We start from the raw sequence: 18,553 nt of genomic DNA on the forward strand, positions 1-18,553 counted from the left end.
CCATCCCATACATAAACCACGTGCAAAACAAATCGTGTTTGTGCCTATAGCAAATACTCAGTAGTTTTTCCATGCGCACTGTGTAAGCAGTTCAGGAAAAAAACTCACATAGTAGTTACACCCTGCTGAAAAACAAGTTTAGAAAAAACCCAGAGAAACAAAGTGTCCGAAGCCAAGCTGGATTTTCGTACCTTGGACCAGAGGAGGGAACATTACTTGCACTATTGCCCACCTGTTGTGGAGGTTACATCACTCTTGCTTAATGAGGTGTGCAAGCATTGTAACTCTGTGCACAGCACTCTGACAATGGAGGTTTTTATCTTAAGAATTATTTATGAGCCAGAATCACAGAATCGCAATCCCACACGGCTGGAAAAGGCCTTTAAGATCATTGAGTCCAACCATTCCTGTCCTATGCTCAGCCATATCACTAAGTACCTCATCTAACCGTCTGTTAAACACACCCAAGGGAGGGTGACTCAACCCCCTCCTGTGGCAGCCTGTTCCAGGCCCTGACAACTCTTCCCCTCACATCTGATCTGACCCTGCCCTGACACAGCTTGAGGCCATTTCCCCTTGTCCCATCTCCTGTCACCTTGCTGAAGAGACCATCGCTTGCCTCTCTACAACCTCCTGTGAGGTAATTGTAGGCAGCGATAAGGTCTCCTCTCAGCCTCCTCTTCTCCAGGCTGAACACCCCCAGCTCCCTCAGCAGCTCCTAAGATTTGCTCTCCAGCCCCTTCACCAGCCTCGCTGCCCTTCTCTGGACTTGGTTGAGGACCTCAAGAGAGGCTGAGAACTACTTGGGTGTTTGCAGGCAACCGGACAGGATGTAACTCAGGACCAAGACCTTCTGCCTCTCTCTCAAGGCTTCCTGACGCACTCCACTATGCTTTAAACCCACAGCAAGAAAGCCAAAGCTCACAGCCCATGCAACAGGTGAATAGATTTCTGTGACTACTACTCAAGAGCAACAAGACACGCCTTTGGCATAGGAAGAGCTACAGAAGCAATGTCTCTTGCACAGGACAGGCAGGGCAGCACCCAGCTGAGTCATCCTGTCTTTGCCATAGCACCTGCTGGGCTCAGGAGGGACTTCGGCCTTGCACAGCGTTCCCCCAGTCACACCTTGGGTTAAATAGCAAAAAGCCAGCACACACACACAGCTTGCTGGCACCTAGAGCATCCAGAGTGGGTTTCAGGGGCCTGTTCAGTGTGTTCAAGCATTGTAATTCTTTCTACCTCAGCTTCCACTGCACCTCTTCTGTTATCCTTCCCCTCTGCTCTTCCTGGTCCACGTTACTGACCTTTCTCCATGCCAAAAACAACAGGGCAAAGACAACACTGCTGTCACATTTCTCCTTTTCTCATCAGGTCTCCCTTCTTGAAAGCTTCACTACCAAGCTCTCCGCAGCACACTCAACCTACTAAGCTGTACTTGTGCCATGAGAGATGCTCCCAGTAGCACCAGAGTGCACGTGACTTTCTTGGAAATGCTCACCTTTGGGCTGCTGCGAACACATCTCCAACTCACATCTCAGATGATGAGTTGGATAATCCAGTCAGCATTTCTTCTTGTGGTTTCAGCAATTATATTTATTCCTTGGTTTAAAAGGTTTTGGTTCAACAGTTTTATAAACAGCTGTCACAAAAATGTGCAACATTTATAAACACAGTTCTTAGTCGCAGTGGTAGTAGGAATTTTTACTTGCATCATAAAGTTCACTTCAGCTGCGCAACACAAGGTTGATTTTTCCCACCCCCTTCTCCCTCCCACAACTGGCACTTCATCGTTAATAGGAGAAACTTTAAAAAGAGACAAAGAGTTAATCTAAGCATGATGTTATAAGCACCTTGCCACGGTATTACATTATAATAAGGCGCATTTATTGTTTTGTAAAGTCTGATTGTGCAACTCAGAGACCTATAAAAGGTGACAGAAATGTCAGCCTCCTCCTGTACGGAGCAGGCCTTCGGTTTTGCTTCAGTTTTCACCCTTCCGCACCATCCCCTTTAAAAAACAACAAAGTACAGATGGTAATACAGCAGAATATACCCCTCAAAGGGCAAAAGGAAATTACAGTAGACAAAGGCTGAAAACACAGTGCATAGTAGACAAAAATATGACTGTTCTTCAAAATAAAAAAGAAAGAAAAGAAGAAAAAGGGACTCAACAAGTTACAATCGAATTGTTTCTAGTGGATAAGGATTTAGGGGCTTCATAAATAAGTGGAAAATTACTAAAATACTTTGCTATATAATAAAAAAAAAAGCACTGAGTGTTTTCCAGTTGTCACCTAAGCACTAGATGCAACTTTGTAGGAGTAAGTATTTGGAGGCAGCTTTGAGCTGTGGTTGGTACAGGCATTCCAGCAGGGTAATGCTGCCAACAGCAGAAGAAGTCCTCCCAGTAAGACACACAAGCCACTGAAATAGAAGGCAGTGTCATACTCCTGCGTCCAGTCGTAAAACCAGCCTGAGGGGGAAAGCAAAAGAGAGAAGCATGTCAGTGAAGGGTTCAGTTTTAATGCAGCGTGGTAAGTAAGACTGATGGCACGGGGAGGGCAGCTGGGGAAAGCTGAAGCTAAAATGCAGCTTGACCACCTGTCCTGGTTTTGGCTAGGAGAGAGGGAATTCCTTTCTAGCAGCAGATGCAATGCTGTGTCTGGGAGTTGGGATGAGAGCAGTGCTGATAACACAGGGATGTTTCTAGTTGTTGCCAAGCAATCAAGGGCTTTTCAGTTGTTCATATTTTCCTGCTAACGAGAAGGGAGGGGACATAGCTAGGGCAGGTGACCCAAACTGACCAAAGGGGGTATTCCATGTCAATTAGGTCATGCTCAACATAAAACAGGGGCTGGTGGGGGAGGAGCAGGCAGCTCCAGCATGCGCATTTCTGGGGACAGTCTGGTTTCAGCCTGAGCTGCATGGTTTGGTGAGACACTGCATCATGTATCACCAGTATCATATATTTTACTATAAAGTGTTGTTATTATTATTATCTCTCTTTCTGCTGTCCCAGTAAACTGTCCTTATCCCAACCAGTGAGGTTTTGGTTCCTTGGGTTTTCTTCTCGTTCCCTTTCCCTCTCCCTCAATTACCACCTCCCACCAACCCACACTCCTTCATAAAGAACAGGCGGCTGCATGGTGCCTGGCTCTCAGGTGGGGCAAAACCACAATGCCACCCAGACAAGGGAACGTGCTTTTTGTCAGAGCCAAAACAAGAACATGATCAGCTTGGACAGCTCAAGCAAAACAGGCTTCCGTCTTTGTTGAAGACCCCAACCGCATCTTTCCATCGGTATTAGGACCAAACTGAAGTACTCGTGTGCAAATTAAGCCTATCTGGTCCTAATGGGCTCGTGTTAATTTTATACCATCTACTTCACCCTTACCTACAATCGGTGGTCCGAGGCTGTTTCCAAGCCCAGCAAAGAACATCAGTACCCCGTATGCGTGAGTCAGTTTCTCGATTCCCACAGTCTTTGTTGTTACATACGGAAAAATTGACCAGTTCCCAGTGAGAAAACCCAAAAACCCAGAAAGCATCACTAAGGTAAGGTAATTTTTGGCAAATGGAATTGCAAACAAGGCCACTCCTGTCATGAGCAAGGTAATTACGTATAGATACAAAGTGTTAATCCATTTAAAATCTGCCAGTATTCCTAAAGTAAGCTTGCCAACAGCAGTCATAATGCCTAAAATGGAAATAAGGGGCATATGATAGTCATCTTCGTCAATGCTCGCACTTCTCGCTACGTCTTCCATGAGCAGAGAAGGCGGAAATCCACCAATATCAAAGAGCAAGATGGCAACAAAAAGAGCTGAGAAGACTTTGTTCTTAAAAAGGACCACGGTTTCCTCCCAGTAATTCAGATAGAGCTGCCACTTCCTTTTGGCAAGTTGCTTGCACAAGTTTTTCTGTTCCACAACTTTCTTTTTGTAACTGTCTTTTTCATTTACATTTATTGAGCTTAAAACATTCTTAGCTAGTTTTAGCTCCTGTTTGTAATCCGACATGTGGTTCATGCATTTTCCATTGACATAGCCCTTTTCAAGGATGTTTATATTTTCTTCAACAGTCTTATCTTTTTCCTGATATACAAAATATTGATCTGGGACTTTGTCCACGCAGGTTTTTTCTGGTGGAGGGGAATCGGATGACTCCAGGGGCCTCATTAGGCTGCCACATGCCAATATATTTAGAGATAGCGCACCAACTACTAGCAGACAGCCATCCAGTCCATATAGGTCTATAAGCTCTCTTTGCAGTGCTGCGTATATAAAGAGTCCAACACTTGAGCCTACAAAAGGAAAACATGATCATTTTAAACTGAAGAACTAAAAACATTTCTCAACACTTCTCAACATCAGCAGCTACAAACATACTGTTGCAGGAATGGCAAGTCATTTGTGTGCCTCCCTACACAGTTGAGCAAACTGGTATGTTTGTTCATAATCAACCCCCCCTTGATGTTACAGCTTCTGTATGGAGTATGCACAAAATAAAAAGCCTTTCAAAACACCTGAACATCTAACAATGAGGAACACTAACAGACACTTTAGAAACAAGTCAGATTGATACCGTATCTGAGGATATATGATACTAAGCCATCCTCTTGTGCAGCCACATAGATATATGCCTTCAGGGACCCCTCTACTCTGCCCTGCTCAGACCCCACCAGGAGTACTGTACCCAGTTCTGAGCTCCCCAGTACTAAAAAAGACAGGGATCTCCTGGAAAGAGTCCAGCGGAGGGGTACAAAGATGATTAAGGGCCTGGAGCATCTCCCCTGCAAGAAAAGGCTGAGCGAGCTGGGACTGTTCAGCCTGGAGAAAAGAAGACTGAGATGGGATCTGATCAATGTTTACAAATATCTGAAGTGCGGGACACGGGAAATGGCCAGTCTCTTCTTAGTGTCTGTGGGGACAGGACAAGGGGCGATGGCACAGGAAGTTCTGCACCGATCTGGGGAAGAAATTCTTCCCGGTGAGGGTGATGGAGCCCTGGGACAGGATGCCCAGGGGAGTGTGGAGTCTCCTTCTCTGGAGACATTCATGACCCATTTGGATGCCGACCTGTGCAACCTGTCCTAGGGACCCTGCTTTGGCAGGGGGTTGGACTCAATGATCTCTGGAGGGCCCTTCCAACCACTGCAGTTCTGTGAGTCTGTGATCAATGAATGTGCATTCAAAAATACACAGAATTGGTTTTTCAATTTAAAGACAAACTTTAAATTAAAATGATTTGCTGAAGACCGGCTCTAGGGTCAATTAAAGCCATTTATGTACTTCAGTGCTAAACTCGGGGAAAAATAATTATAAAAATTCTGACTTCTTTTTCTTCCAGGTAACTCAGTAAGATCAGGCCTTAAGGCAAATTATCTGGAATCCCAACAAAAGCCACTCGGAGTGATCCCAATGAACATTTCTGCCGAAGTTCCTCTTTATTCCACTGGTATGGATCTGGCATCGATCTTTCATGAGACTGCCTGTACTGACCAGGCCTCATTACCAGATTTTTCCTTGTATTATTGGCGGTCCGTGTTTCTAGAATCCTTTTAACATACATGGACAAAAAGTAGATTTGGAATTTAGTCTCCTTTTACCTTAAAAAATACGCAATCCTCATCATCAATCCAGGCTGGGAGATGAAGTGATAGGAAGCAGCCCTGCAGAGAAGTACTTGGGGGTGATGATGGATAAGAAGCTTGACCCATGCTGACAATGTGCACTCACAGCCCAGAAGGCCAACTGTGTCCTGGGCTGCATCAAAAGGAGTGTGGCCAGCAGGTTGAGTGAGATGATTCTGCCCCTCTGCTCTGCTCTCATGAGACCCCACCTGGAGTACTGTGTCCAGTTCTGGAGTCCCCAACATAAGAAGGACAGGGAACTGCTGGAACAGGTCCAGGGGAAGCCATGAAGATGACTGGAGGGCTGGAGCACCTTTCCTGTGGGGACAGGTTGGGAGAGTTGGGCTTGTTCAGCCTGGAGAAGAGAAAGCTCAGGGGAGACCTTATAGCGGCCTTCCAGTCCCTGAAGGGCCCCACAAGGAAGCTGGGGAGGGATCTTTTAGAAGGGCATGGAGTGATAGGATGAGGGGGAGCAGTTTTAAATTGGAAGGGGTAGATTTAGATTGGATATTAGGAAGAAATTCTTCACTACAAGGGCGGTGAGGCCCTGGCACAGGCTGCCCAGGGAAGTGGTGGCTGCCACCTCCCTGGAGGTGTTCAAGGCTGGGTTGGATGCGGCCTAGGGCAGCCTGGTCTGGTAAGAGGTGTCCCTGCCCATGGCAGGGGGGTTGGGACTTGATGATCTTTAAGGTCCCTACCAACCCTCACCATCCTATGATGAAAAATGTAAGCTCAAACTTCAACCATCCCTTTAAAAATACAACTGATGTGAGGTTATAGTGATCCAGCATTTATATCCTGCATATTGAGCCTTTTTCTCACCTCATTTTGTATAAGACGCACAAGAAGAGCACTCTACGGAAAGTCTTCCCTCATTACCCATGATGTACAGCCCAAGCTACTCATAAGGCTACTTTCACTTCAGTGAGTATCCTTTTCCTATCGATATGGCTAACCTATGCCATATGCCTGCCAGTGTAGGTACTATTTTATCTGAAGCCTGATTTTATCTGCTTATCACTACTGATGCTTTGGCTCAAGAACTACTTCAGGAAATAACCAAGGAAAATATATCTCCTGTTTTCTACTTCCAGGTTACAGAGTCAAAAATGTTAGGGAGAGTGACAAGTAGAAGTCGTACCTGTTGAAATCAGACCAAGCGCAAGGCCTCTGCGTTTGTCAAAATAGTGGCAAGTGATGGTAACTGTTGCAGTGTACAAAAGGCCACATCCAAGCCCTTCAGAAAGAGAGAGAAATGAAGCATGCACCACTCTCTGGGAAACAAACTCCCCCTTTTATTCTCTAGACACTACAGTGGGGTACCCTGGGTACAGAGGCACCTTTTCACTCTGGCTCAGCATCAGCCATGCAGCCTCATCCTGGCAGGATGTTGAGGCTGCCTGCCCTGTCCCATCTGCCTCTCCTGTGTCCGTTCCCGGCTGCAGGACCTGCATGGACAAGGCTGGCTTTGAGGAACCTACCACCCCAGGTTCCATCCTATGTGAAAGGGTTAACATAGCTTTTGGTCCAGGGGCTAGCCTCAGAAGACAGCAGAGCTACATCTGCGTGGCATGGTGAGCGAGCCAGTGCACCGCTGCTGCCCAGCCAGGTGCCCGCATTCCTGACACAGGGAATTTGGTAAGCTACCTACAGCAGCCCTCTGCAGCGCAGAGGGCCAGGGCACCACCTGCCAGCAGAACAGGACTTCCGTGTCTCTGGCACAGCAGTTGAAGTGCAATCCAGTTATGTAGAGAACAAGAATGCTCCCTAATGATCCCTAATTTATCCAATTAGTGAGTACATGGCAAAATTCCTGAAGAGCTGCTATTCCTTTAAGCCTGGCACTTCACACCTGCAGAAAGCCTGCTTGATCCCATCCCTTATGTGAAGACTCAGTTTCTCCCTCTCTGACCACCACATCAACAGAGGACAGACAGTTTTTAAACCCTGCTGGACATATGCATTCTCTTTTTTCTTTCACTACGTGGTAACAGCCTGCCTGTGCAAAGCCCCTCCCTGCCCCAAGCAAACTATTCCTTGACAGACCAAGTCCCAGGCTGCCTCCCTGAATCAGCTTCCCATTCCAGATTCATAAGCCAAAAGTAATTCAGGTTAAGTCTCTGTATGAAAGGGAGGTGTTTCTTACCAACAACAATCCCGTAGGAAATATATAGAAAGTATATATTAGGTGCAAAACTGCTCATCATGAGACCCCCGGCCACCATAAAGCCACTGAAAATTGCCACTGGTCTTGCTCCAAAAGATGATACGCATATGCTGCAGACAGGACCTAGAGGAAAAACAGAAGCATTCCTGATAAATACTGGCACCAGTTAAGGGCTTCTGAAGCATCTCCATCTGCAGAAATGTTTCCTGAGAAAAATGTTTAAATACATATTTATATTATGCATCAATTCAGAATACTCATTTTTTACAGGATTCGTTTAAAGACTTGGTTATCAAAACATACAAGAACAGGACTGCAAGTTTTTTGCTCATGGATAAACTGACATCAAGGCCATGACATGGTACCAAGGCCAAGAGTGCAACAGCAAGCAAGGCATCCTTTAAATGCAGGATAATACACACGTACTAGGCTGTAATATGGCCACTGCACACCCAAGTACAAAGGTTCTGAAAAGAATCTTCCTCTTTAGGTACCAAACGAAGTTAGGCCATTGGCCAGGCTTGGACCAGGCAGGTGCTTTCTGACAGACCAAAACCTGTTTCAGAAAAGGCAGTATCTGCATTCAGCTTGGCATAAGGTGACATTGATAAAGCGGAAATGGAAGATAGTAACCATGATAATGGTAAGAATGCCACCTGGTGCTGAGATATCTGTGCAGATACCAGATAAAGACACACAGTACTCTTCCTTCGTTTTCTAGGGAAATGGAATACCTGATTGGTAGCACTCTACCTAATACCTGTGTATTACCTACCCAATATTTGTGTACTACTGATCTTGGTTTCTGCTATGGAAAATAAAAGGCATTTATTGAGAAGGTGCAGAGCAATGTTCATGAAGTTTGGAAGAGGTTTCTCCCTTTCTTTAACCCACTCACAATATTTCCTGGTTGGTTAGCTTTTCAAAACAAGAACAAAGTGCAGGCAGCATTCATGCTCTGCCTGTACTCAGCCAGTTCTCCTCTCACAGACGTTGTACAACAAGCACCTACTTTGAGCTGTATGGCCTGGAGTACACCTTGTAGTCTGAAGTAATGTGCAAGCTTGGTGCCATGCATAAATAAGCAACCAGCAAGGGACTTGGCTTGTAAAAGACAATCTCTCATCTGCAGCCCTGCAGTTCCAAATGTTCACAGACTTCTATATTAGCCCCAGGATCCTAAAGTCGGCAACTCTGAGATTAGAAGTCAGATACAGAGATGAATGGCAGTATTTAAAAGCCAACCCCGAACCCTACCACCTCTGTACCTCCTTCGCAGTGGTACAAAGCGTGATCGATACAATCTGCAAAAGCAGTAACTTTAGAGTCTTGTTTGTTAAGGTTTGGTCCTCCCTGACTCACACATAACTCTGATTCTCAGCAGATGAGAGGTGAGCCCAGAGAGGTGATACGAGGTGAACGACAGTTGGAGCTGAGCACATGGTACTTGCCTAGGTCCGCAGACAGGAGCTAGCAGCTGGGAATGTAGGCAAGGTTTTCATGTGGTTACCAGCCACGGGACAAGCAGTCCTGGCAGACAGGAGCGCAGATGCATCAGCAGGTGAAAACATCCTCAAAGGGGAGGCAGGTCAGAACTTTGGCTCTACATAAGAGCTATCTGCCTCGGAAGCGCAAAGGGACACAAGTCTGAATTGGGGCTGATCCAGGCAAAAAGCCAGAGGTAAAGAAGTAGTGAGACAGATCTTCTGAGGAAGTGGAGTATGTTTGGATTTTGGAAATGATGAAAAAAGGAAGATATCAAGGTCAAGGCTCTCTTTCTCAAGAGTCAGCACACACTGTGGGACTGAAAGCCAGCCAGAATAACTTGGGCAGAGCAACTTGCCAAGAACAAAAGCTCAGAGTGTCAGATTGTTGCCGATTCTTAGACTTAAATACTAGAACTGGCAAATTAAGATTGGTATGTTTCCTAAACCCACGGGATTTAAAATAAACAAAGGATTGGATCTGTACTTTATAAAAAAAGATCTTCTATGCTTAAAGAACATTGGGTAGTGATAACACAACTCAATTAAGCAGAGGAATTTGCACTCTTTCTATTCTTTGTTTCTCACCCACTGCCTTGTTAAAACAGACGGTATTTAACTTCCCCCAGACTCACTCTATTTGGACACAGCTACTATCAGAGAGTCTCTGTTCAGCCTAGGGTGGCGGTACCAGTACAGAGTGCCTTGACTGCTAGCAAAGGATCTGGGGTGAAGCTGGACCCTCTGACCCCAGGCCAGAACAAGGGAGAGACAGAGCGGAAGGTAAAACACATCTTCATATTCTGACAATGCCACTCTCCCCTGGAACAGCATCAAAAGCATCTCTGACAGAGTCCAAGAAAAAATCCCAAAGGGAATAGAAAGTACACTTTGTACTTTCTGCTTGGACATGGAAAACAACCTGAACAGAACCAAAGAACCTGCTCCAATAGGCTCAGTATTAATGTGTCATCTCACATAGCAAGAGAGCTGGCAACTCAGCAACAACCCTGTTTATAAGAAGGAACATCAGTACAAGCATTAAAATAGTTATTATAGGTCTCCAGGACGAGAAGGAAAAGAGCTCCATCTTCCCCTATGCACTAGGCCACTACTTTCACTTTCCCCTTGTCATACTGCTAGAAAATAGAGGCCACAAAAGAGAACCCCACATGGCAGCCAGAAGCTTTGTTCTCCCTGCCTCCTCACATTCCTTCTTTCTGTGTTGCCCAAACAGCTGGAGTGGGGGGGGGGGGGGGGTTGGATTTTATTACAATTCACCAGGCACAGCACCTTTGGTTATCACCATGGTGTTTGCACAGGAGTTTGCTGCACAAAACCATGATTCTCTACAAGTAATTCAAGCACAATGGGTTCAAGGCGGTTCATTCCGGTCAAGCAACCAACTTTTCCCAGAGCAGGACTAAGGCTTGCTCTGGGAATTCCTGCCCTGTGGGATTTGTTCAAAGTGGACATTCCAAAGAGTCGATGTGCAGCCACATAAAAAACAGCTCTCCCGGCAGCAGAAGGGTTTGCACTTAGCTGATTCTCTTTCAGAAAGGTCCTTCCACCGACAGTGTACTTGCCACCATAACGTGAGCAGGACAAAAATAAAGTCCCAGTGACCATCCTCAACAGAAAGCATGGGAAATGGCTTTTGAGCCAGTATTTTCTTCAGTTCGCTGAGCAATGCTGGGGGTAGGACAGCATTTGAAGACATCAACAAATATGTACCTCCTTTACAAACAAAATCCCTGGGGCTTTTTTCCTTCCAAATGATCTGTCTTAAACCCAAATTCTAGCAACAAAAAGATGCCAGCCCAGTTTACTTCCAGGAAGAAAACTGCATTGTTCTGAAAGACTACGAAGCCAGTGCAGGCACAGTTGCTGCCCTTCTGTACACAGCCTGTCAGGGCTCAGTTGCCAGCAGAGCAATTATCAGGCTGGGAGGAGTCAAGAAGGTCCCTACACGAAATGGGAAGAAGCAGCGGAAGGAAGATGGGCTCTCACAGATCTTCATGCAGAGAAACCAAAGAAGAAGGACTGCTAGGAAGAATAATATCTACACTGATGTTTTCATTAAGATTTTAATATTTTTTAAATAAAAATCTTTACCCTCATGACTGTGAGTCCTTCCTGAGACAAAAACAATCCAGCTGCTGCTCACACAAGAACTTTACAACTACCGGAATCTACTGCCCTCCTGACAAGTACAAAGTTATTTGGTTTAACAGGCATCAGGAGCTAACACTCTCTTCCTCAATTTCCTCACATGATGAGACAGATTTTGCCAACTAATACTCCTGTCCTCTGCTCACCCATCTCAAGGGTGAAGCTCCTTCACTTCATACACAGATAAAACCTTTTGCCAAACAAACAACACTGGACAGCCCAGCTCTCCTTCTTATCACCTGCATTAATCTGATGCACCCTACTTGTTGGTATCTGTCCAAGCCTGCTGAAACTGTACAGGAGAAGCAACACTCATGGGCCGTAGGTAAAATCCACCGGACAGAAAGCGGTAATATTTGTTTGCATATTAAATGCATTTCTAAAACCCTGTCATAATACGTACAGCATTCTGCACGTGTTTGGCTAAGAATATAGACCAGAAAAAGCCTTTTTCCACTGGACAGTAACCCGCTCCAAACAGGCTGAAAAGACTGCTCCTTTCTGGTAAAGTTATTAAATGAACTGGGCTCCTCTTTGGACGAATCTTTAGGATATCTTCTCCCCTCCCCCCAAACTATGTACAGCTTCCATACTTCATAGCATCATAGAATCATAGAACAGTCTGTGTTGGAAGGGACCCCAAAGAGCACAGAGTTGCAACCCCCTGCCACAGGTAGGGACACCATCCTCCATGCATGACCTAGACAAGGTTGCCCAGGGCCCCATCCAACCTGGCCTTGAACACCTCCAGGGATGGGGCATCCACCACCACTCTGGGCAGCCCATTCCAGACCCTCACCACTCTTCTTGTAAAGAGCTTCCCCTTAATACCCCATCTAAACCTTCCCTCCCTCAGCTTCAATCCATCCCCCTTGTCCTAACATTGCCTGCCCTTTGAAAAAGCTGATTCTCCTCATGTTTCTCTGCTCCCTTCAGGGACTGGACCGATGCAATGAGGTATTCCCGCAGCCTCCTCTCCTCTCCCTCTCCTCTCCCTTCTCCCTTCTCCCTTCTCTTTGCTGGACAAGCCCAGCTCCCTCAGCCTCTCTTCATAAGGGAGGTGCTTCAGCCCTCTGATCTGTCCAAGGTTTGTGTCCAGAAACATGAAGGTGCTGTACAGGTTTTTTTAGTTATGAAAATATTGCTTGAGAACACAAACATTTAACACTGAATGCCTCAGAGTGGGAGAAACACCCCACTGATTTATCAAGGCAAGCCTTTCAAGGGACAATCTTCCCTTTGATCTTTCTCTGTTAACAAAGGGGAGTGTGAAATGGACACATATTGCTGGTGTCTCCTCCTAGGCGAAATACTGTGGGCTCAACTCTTACTAAAAACAGCTGTGGTGCCAATTACAGGCACCAAGGTCTTTCTCTGTTTTGCTTTTAGCAAGTATAACACAGATCAAATTTAATTTCAGGCTCCAAATGGATGTAAAATTAAGAACACTCGGTGCAGGAGAAACACACGATCTTCAACAATGTAACAAATACCATCCTCCGGCCTTTTGTTGTAGGGGAAATGCACTAAGCTCTTCCAACCTTTTCCCTTATAATAAGCTCTACAACATCATCCCCGGAGCCTTGTACCACATTTTCTACGGTCTGATTGGCATTATGACACCTAATATTGTGAGGGTTCTCACCACTGCCCTGCACAATAACACTGATGCTTTCCTTTCACCATTTTAGGCACATTTCTTCCAAGACACTGTAAGGTCACGTATCACAGAAGGTTGTAACCCAAGCTTATCCTTCAAGGAAGAGATCAATCAGGTCCCTGTCCCATTCCCTTTTCCAGCTGATGAGCTCAACGCTCCAGCTCAGTGCTGAACACCGGCCTTAGCAACACTGTGCTGCAAGCAAAGAGGACAGAAACTGAACACCTGGCAGCTAGGAAATTCATGTCCATAAACAAGGTGCCTTGCTGGGTTTCTATGTCTTGGGTCTAAGTTTAGCTCTCACACAAGTGAGAAGTAAACACTGTAGAATGGATACCGACACAGCAAATGCGAAGGGACTCACCTGCATCAGCTACTTCAAAAAACACGTTCCAGACTGCATGTACAGAGGGAAAATGACACGCAGAACCTTTTTCGCTGCCAGCTGGCATACGTATAGGACATCTTCTTTTTGGTGAAATCACAGTACTGATGTAGGAACATCACTGGATCTGCCTCCCACAGTTAGGGAAGCTAGCTAACAGGATCTCCAGTCCCATCAGTGAGAAAAGTCTTCCTTAAGGAAATGGACACCAACTTATTTCCTGCATGTGGCTGAAAATCTACCATAGCCACCATTCTTTTTCCAATCCAGCATCTACAGCTTCAGAAAGGTGATGTTAAGCTGGAGAAGTCTTCAGAAGACCCTTAGTCAAAGCAGTGTAAGTCTCCTCGTATTGATGGCATGAAGACTGTAACAAGGTGTAGAATTAAAAAAAAATTTGGAAGTAATTTGATTGCAGTCTCTAGGCATACACCACATTTAGAGACACTTCAAAATACACCACCTGAAGATAACATCATTCACTGGTTGAAAACCTAAAACTAAAGAACTTGCATTGTAAGGTTTCATGCTTTTAATGAGGGAAATCACTACTGAGAAAAGCAATAAGAGATGGAGAGGGCACTAAACAAACGTGTTCTTAATCATTGAGAATTACAATACTCTCTGTATGCAATGTGGATTGCTTTAAAAGCACTGATACTTGAAAACAGGTCTTTGGATAACAACTAGATCAGAGACTGGAAACGAAAATAAAGGTGAAGACAAAGAACAATTCTGGAGGAGTCAAGGGGGCTACTGAAAGGCTCTGGGGAAAAGCTGTCCTGTTACGAACATTCCTATACACAACGCTGCTGCTGAAGTCAGCTTGTTTGGGGAGATTGTTAAGTAGTTATGTTACAGATAATATCTTCTCACATACACAAAAGGATGCTGATTTGCAAAAATTCAATTAGCTCAGTCATCTACTTAACATCGGCTGCAGTGCATAACGGTCCCACCTGGTCATTAACACTGGAACCTGCAAGAGCAGAAATAAGGACTGAAGTCCTTATTTCATCCCTCTCTGCAAATAAGAACAGAAGTTCTTATTTCTTCCTATATTTAAATGAAAAGGCTGAAAATCTCTCTCTAACCTAACCTTTGTCCCAGTGTTCCACTAAAAGCGCGTATGTCCTTTACACTAATTACCAGGCCTGAAAAAGGCCTGCTATGAAATCTGCGTGAAAAACAGTACCTTATCAAGAGAATTCTAGTTCATAGGCAGAGATTACAATACTTAACAGTGTCCCTCCAACAAGTAAAGTTATTGTTAATGTCAGCTTTTCTTTGAAGGCGTTAAAAATAGGGCTGATTAGTAAGCTTCCAAAGCCCAAATTGAAAGAATAAAAGCACACTGGCAGGCAACACTCCCCTGAGCCATCAAAATCTCAAGTAATTCAAGCATCCCGTACCAAAATCAAAGACAATAGCTTATATTTGCTACGAAGCATACTACTGACAATTGCTCACAGTGACAAGACAGAGGGCATTAAGAAATCGGTAAACTTGCATGGTGTTGACATTCAAGAAACGGGGCTTTAGTCAGAAGTGTCAAGACACTTCTGGTCTCCAGGGAGAGGGTTTTCCTTCAGTCCTTCTCTTGCAATCCCCTTCTAAGTTTTTTTTTTCTCCAGAAACTATCTTGTTCAGCCTTTTTTCCTCCCACTTCTTTCTTTCTCAAGTCTATTTAGGTCTTGATCCCTTAATAACATGAGTTAAACAACTACTAAAATGGGAAAATAAAAAAGTGACATGGAAGAGCAGCCTACAGTCCTTTGCCTACTTAGATCCTGGGAGTGAACAGTCTTCTTGTGGTTAATGATCCACCTTACTTCACCCATTTCTCTTCTGCCCAGCAATATAACACCCTAACACAAGCCTAACACCAGTATTTGGCCGGTTACAGTGCCGTACAAAAGAGTGGTCTTTATTCAGGTCGTATCACCACTTGAGCGCCAACTTTCTTTCGAGGAGAGATTTCAGCAGAATCCTGAGCTGCATTTTGTCCATTAAGCTACATAATTGCTTCTGCCCAGAGCAATTTCTCCACTGGCTGGCAATTTTTCCCAGCTTCAGCAAAATGGAGAATCTTCAAAAAGCAGACGTGATTGATACTACCCAGCACAATATCCATGCTCAATATTAAAACAACAGCAAAACGGATCTACAGACTTTCAAAGCGGTGCTTTATTTCCCTAAAATCCTGCTGTTCCTCTCTTACATTGTCAGTAAGACAATGTCTTACTGGAGAAAAGCTTCAGCTATTATCGTTTTTTATGTAATGCCACTGTTAGCCACAGCACTGCAGGCTTCAAAGAGTTTTTTTCGTCAAGGAGTGGAAAAAAGCCCCTCACCCACTCAAACTGGTGGGTTTCCTTCTAGAGGTGAAAAATTAGTGACTGGTTTATTAACTGACCTTTTCTTAAAGGGCTTGAACCATTTCGGGCTAACACTTTGCTCTGCTATTAAGAACAGTGATGCAAACGTTTGTCCTAAAGGGTCATTAAAGAAAATATTTTAAATCCCATCAACAAAATCACCATTCTGTTTACCAGAGTTTGCTTATTGCCCTAATTTATTCAAATGTAATAATTTTGAATTTTCTAAGGGTGATATTTTTCTTGCTCTTTTACCACTATGTTGGTTTAGTTTACGCGTAGTGGAACTACAAATGTAACCTTCTTACCCATCTTGACCTAAAGCAAAAATGCAGCACCCATGTTCTATCATACGTGGCTGTCTAAAATAATTAAAAAAAAATCAGACGCTGATGAAAGCATCTACTAGAAAGAAACCTTTGGATTTAAAGCAAACTGCATCCGCACTTACTGGCAAGCAATCCAATTCCATTTGCCAGGGATCCAACCCAAGCTGTCTTGCCTTTCCCTTCTCCAAAATTGTCCAGCCACTCTATGTACAAGACCCCCACCGCCAGCGGTGATCCATAACACAAGAACTGAGTGAAGAAGGAAACGACGACAATCACCCAGCCCCAGCCACCATCTGGTGGCTTCCGAAATCCCATCTCGTCAGGTAAGCACAGATGTACATGCAGAACCTGGGCAAACGAAACACAAAAGGAGAGAGCATTAAAAAACATGACCAATTGAAGTTTGCTACACAGGCAAGCTGCACAGAGAAGTACACATTCAGGCAGAGGTTTATTCCAACCCTCCTTCAAGAAGATATCTTCAACACAGCACACAGAAAATGGAAATCAGTTACTGACTGTACTTCTGCCTCTTCTGTGTAATACACAATAGTACACAAAGCATTAGTAAGTCACATGTGCATCAGCAGCGTAGGACAGGAAAGTGCAACATTTTATTTTCCAAGTGTTAAATAGGTTTTGTGAAGACCTCAGATACTAACGTCTGGCACAGTTCAACAAGAGAACCACCAGCTGTTGGGCTCTCAGATATCCCAAGTAAAGCGTAGAGGCTTGAAGGACAAGAAAAGCTATGAGTATAAAACAATCCCAATAAATAATTTAGAATTTTAAAATAAATAAATAAATAAATACCCAGAAGTACAAAAATACTAGTTCAAGGTCCAAAAAAACCCCACAACAAAATAAATAAATAAAATAAATTATCTAGCTGTAATCTGAGCAGAATACCTTGCAGTTCAGCAAGGTGTTTGCCACCAGACAGGGTACTTTGGGAAGGGCAGGCCAGGAGGAAGACTGATGTTCTGGAAACATTAACAGCTCAGTACTCTGCTCAGTCAATGAGACGATGCATGGAGGAGCAATGCATCCAGAAATCACTTTGTACATATCAGTAAGTGAAGAGTTGGCTTGTATGCCGAGATGTAGCAGTATTAAACATGCAGGCAAAATTCTCCTATAACCCACTGCTCTGTCCGCTCTCCACATGGGTTATACACATCACCTGTCCCAAACTGCCACTGGCTTTTCAGTCTCTGTAAACACCTTTGTATGGCAAGACTCACCATCTACACATCCGTGGTTTTAAATAACTGACTGTCCTCACACCTTCTCAATACTCTTCAAGTTTGTGAACTGATGCCTCTAACACCTAGCAAAGGAATTTGAAGTTTCCAGGCTAAAGTGTTTTGGAGTTCGGATGACTCCAGCAATACTGTGAGTTCCTGTGCACACAACTAATGCGCCTTCCCTCTCAGAAAGGGGCAATCTGTCAGAGCGATGATCACAAAACCCATGTTTTATTCCTGGCCCCTGTCACCAGCCGTGTGATTCTCAGCAGTTTTATTTCCCTTACCCTGTAGGATAAAACCAGAGAAGCTCCTTGCACTGTTTCCTTTGTGCGATACTCTCAAGGACCACCTTTGCAATGTAGCTTGCACATTAGGATGGCTGCAGCAACAATTCTGCTCTGGGATACCCCCAAGAAGTAAAGCACAGAAATAAATATGTTGCATTGCCTTTCTGACTTAAGGCCCAGAAGAAATGGGAACAAAAAAAGAATTGCTACATGAAAGCAATGTTGTAAGCAAGTAGACGATAACAGAACTCCCATTCAAGCTCCCCCATTCCCTTTGCTCAGGCAGTTTTTAAGAATTTGCATGGAAAATTTAACAAAAAAGCTATAGAAAAAAGAATAATTTGAGGTATAACTACTGCAGAGACATGAATGCTAGCTTCAGTTTACAGGCACACTTAAATGTTACTTTGAGAATAGAAACTTACAGATTATGACAAAAAATGGTCCTTCAGCTTCCTATAGACGTACTTTCACGTAGCAACTCTACCTGTGGGAAAAGAGCAGCAAAGCACGTTCTCAGAGGAAGTATCACTGCAACGGTGGATGCAACTCTGAGACTCAGACTGAGGTCCTCACATTCAATTCCTTCTTTTTAACAGCTTTTCAGAACAATTTCAGAAGTAATCAAATTATCTCAGTGGAGAAATACTGATCCCTCCTCAATTAATGAACAGCTGACAGCAGCCTTGGGCTCCAAAACAACAAAGACATTGTCTGCTAATGTAAAATAAACTTTGATGCTCTGGGTCCTTTAGGAGTGATGTACAGCTTTCACATGCAGTTGCAAGTGTTAGGAAGTTACA

The 18,553-nt window shown here is 44.4% G+C and overlaps 1 protein-coding gene across 1 annotated transcript; it reads right to left on the bottom strand.

Moving 5' to 3' along the window:
- Positions 1-1,785: 1,785 nt before the first annotated feature.
- On the bottom strand, positions 1,786-16,430 carry SLC16A9 (solute carrier family 16 member 9). Its single transcript, XM_084265615.1, has 5 exons — positions 16,333-16,430; positions 7,782-7,925; positions 6,777-6,872; positions 3,398-4,306; positions 1,786-2,476 (listed from the first exon to the last, which is right to left on the bottom strand). Exons 2-5 carry the CDS (start codon positions 7,858-7,860, stop codon positions 2,298-2,300), a joined length of 1,263 nt encoding a protein of 420 aa, XP_084121741.1. The 5' UTR covers positions 7,861-7,925; positions 16,333-16,430; the 3' UTR covers positions 1,786-2,297.
- Positions 16,431-18,553: the final 2,123 nt, after the last annotated feature.

The sequence above is a fragment of the Gallinula chloropus genome, assembly GCF_964237585.1.
Source record: "Gallinula chloropus genome assembly, chromosome: 5".
In the NCBI taxonomy this organism is placed as follows: Eukaryota; Metazoa; Chordata; class Aves; order Gruiformes; family Rallidae; genus Gallinula; species Gallinula chloropus.

Coding starts and splice junctions, on each gene's coding strand:
- SLC16A9 (XM_084265615.1), bottom strand. CDS start 7,860: ATGGTGGCCGGGGGTCTCATGATGAGCAGTTTTGCACCTAATATATAC. Junction 6,873..7,781: donor TTCCTACGGGATTGTTGTTG/GTAAGAAACACC, acceptor CTCTTTCTGAAG/GGCTTGGATGTGGCCTTTTG. Junction 2,477..3,397: donor CCTCGGACCACCGATTGTAG/GTAAGGGTGAAG, acceptor TTTCCCCCTCAG/GCTGGTTTTACGACTGGACG.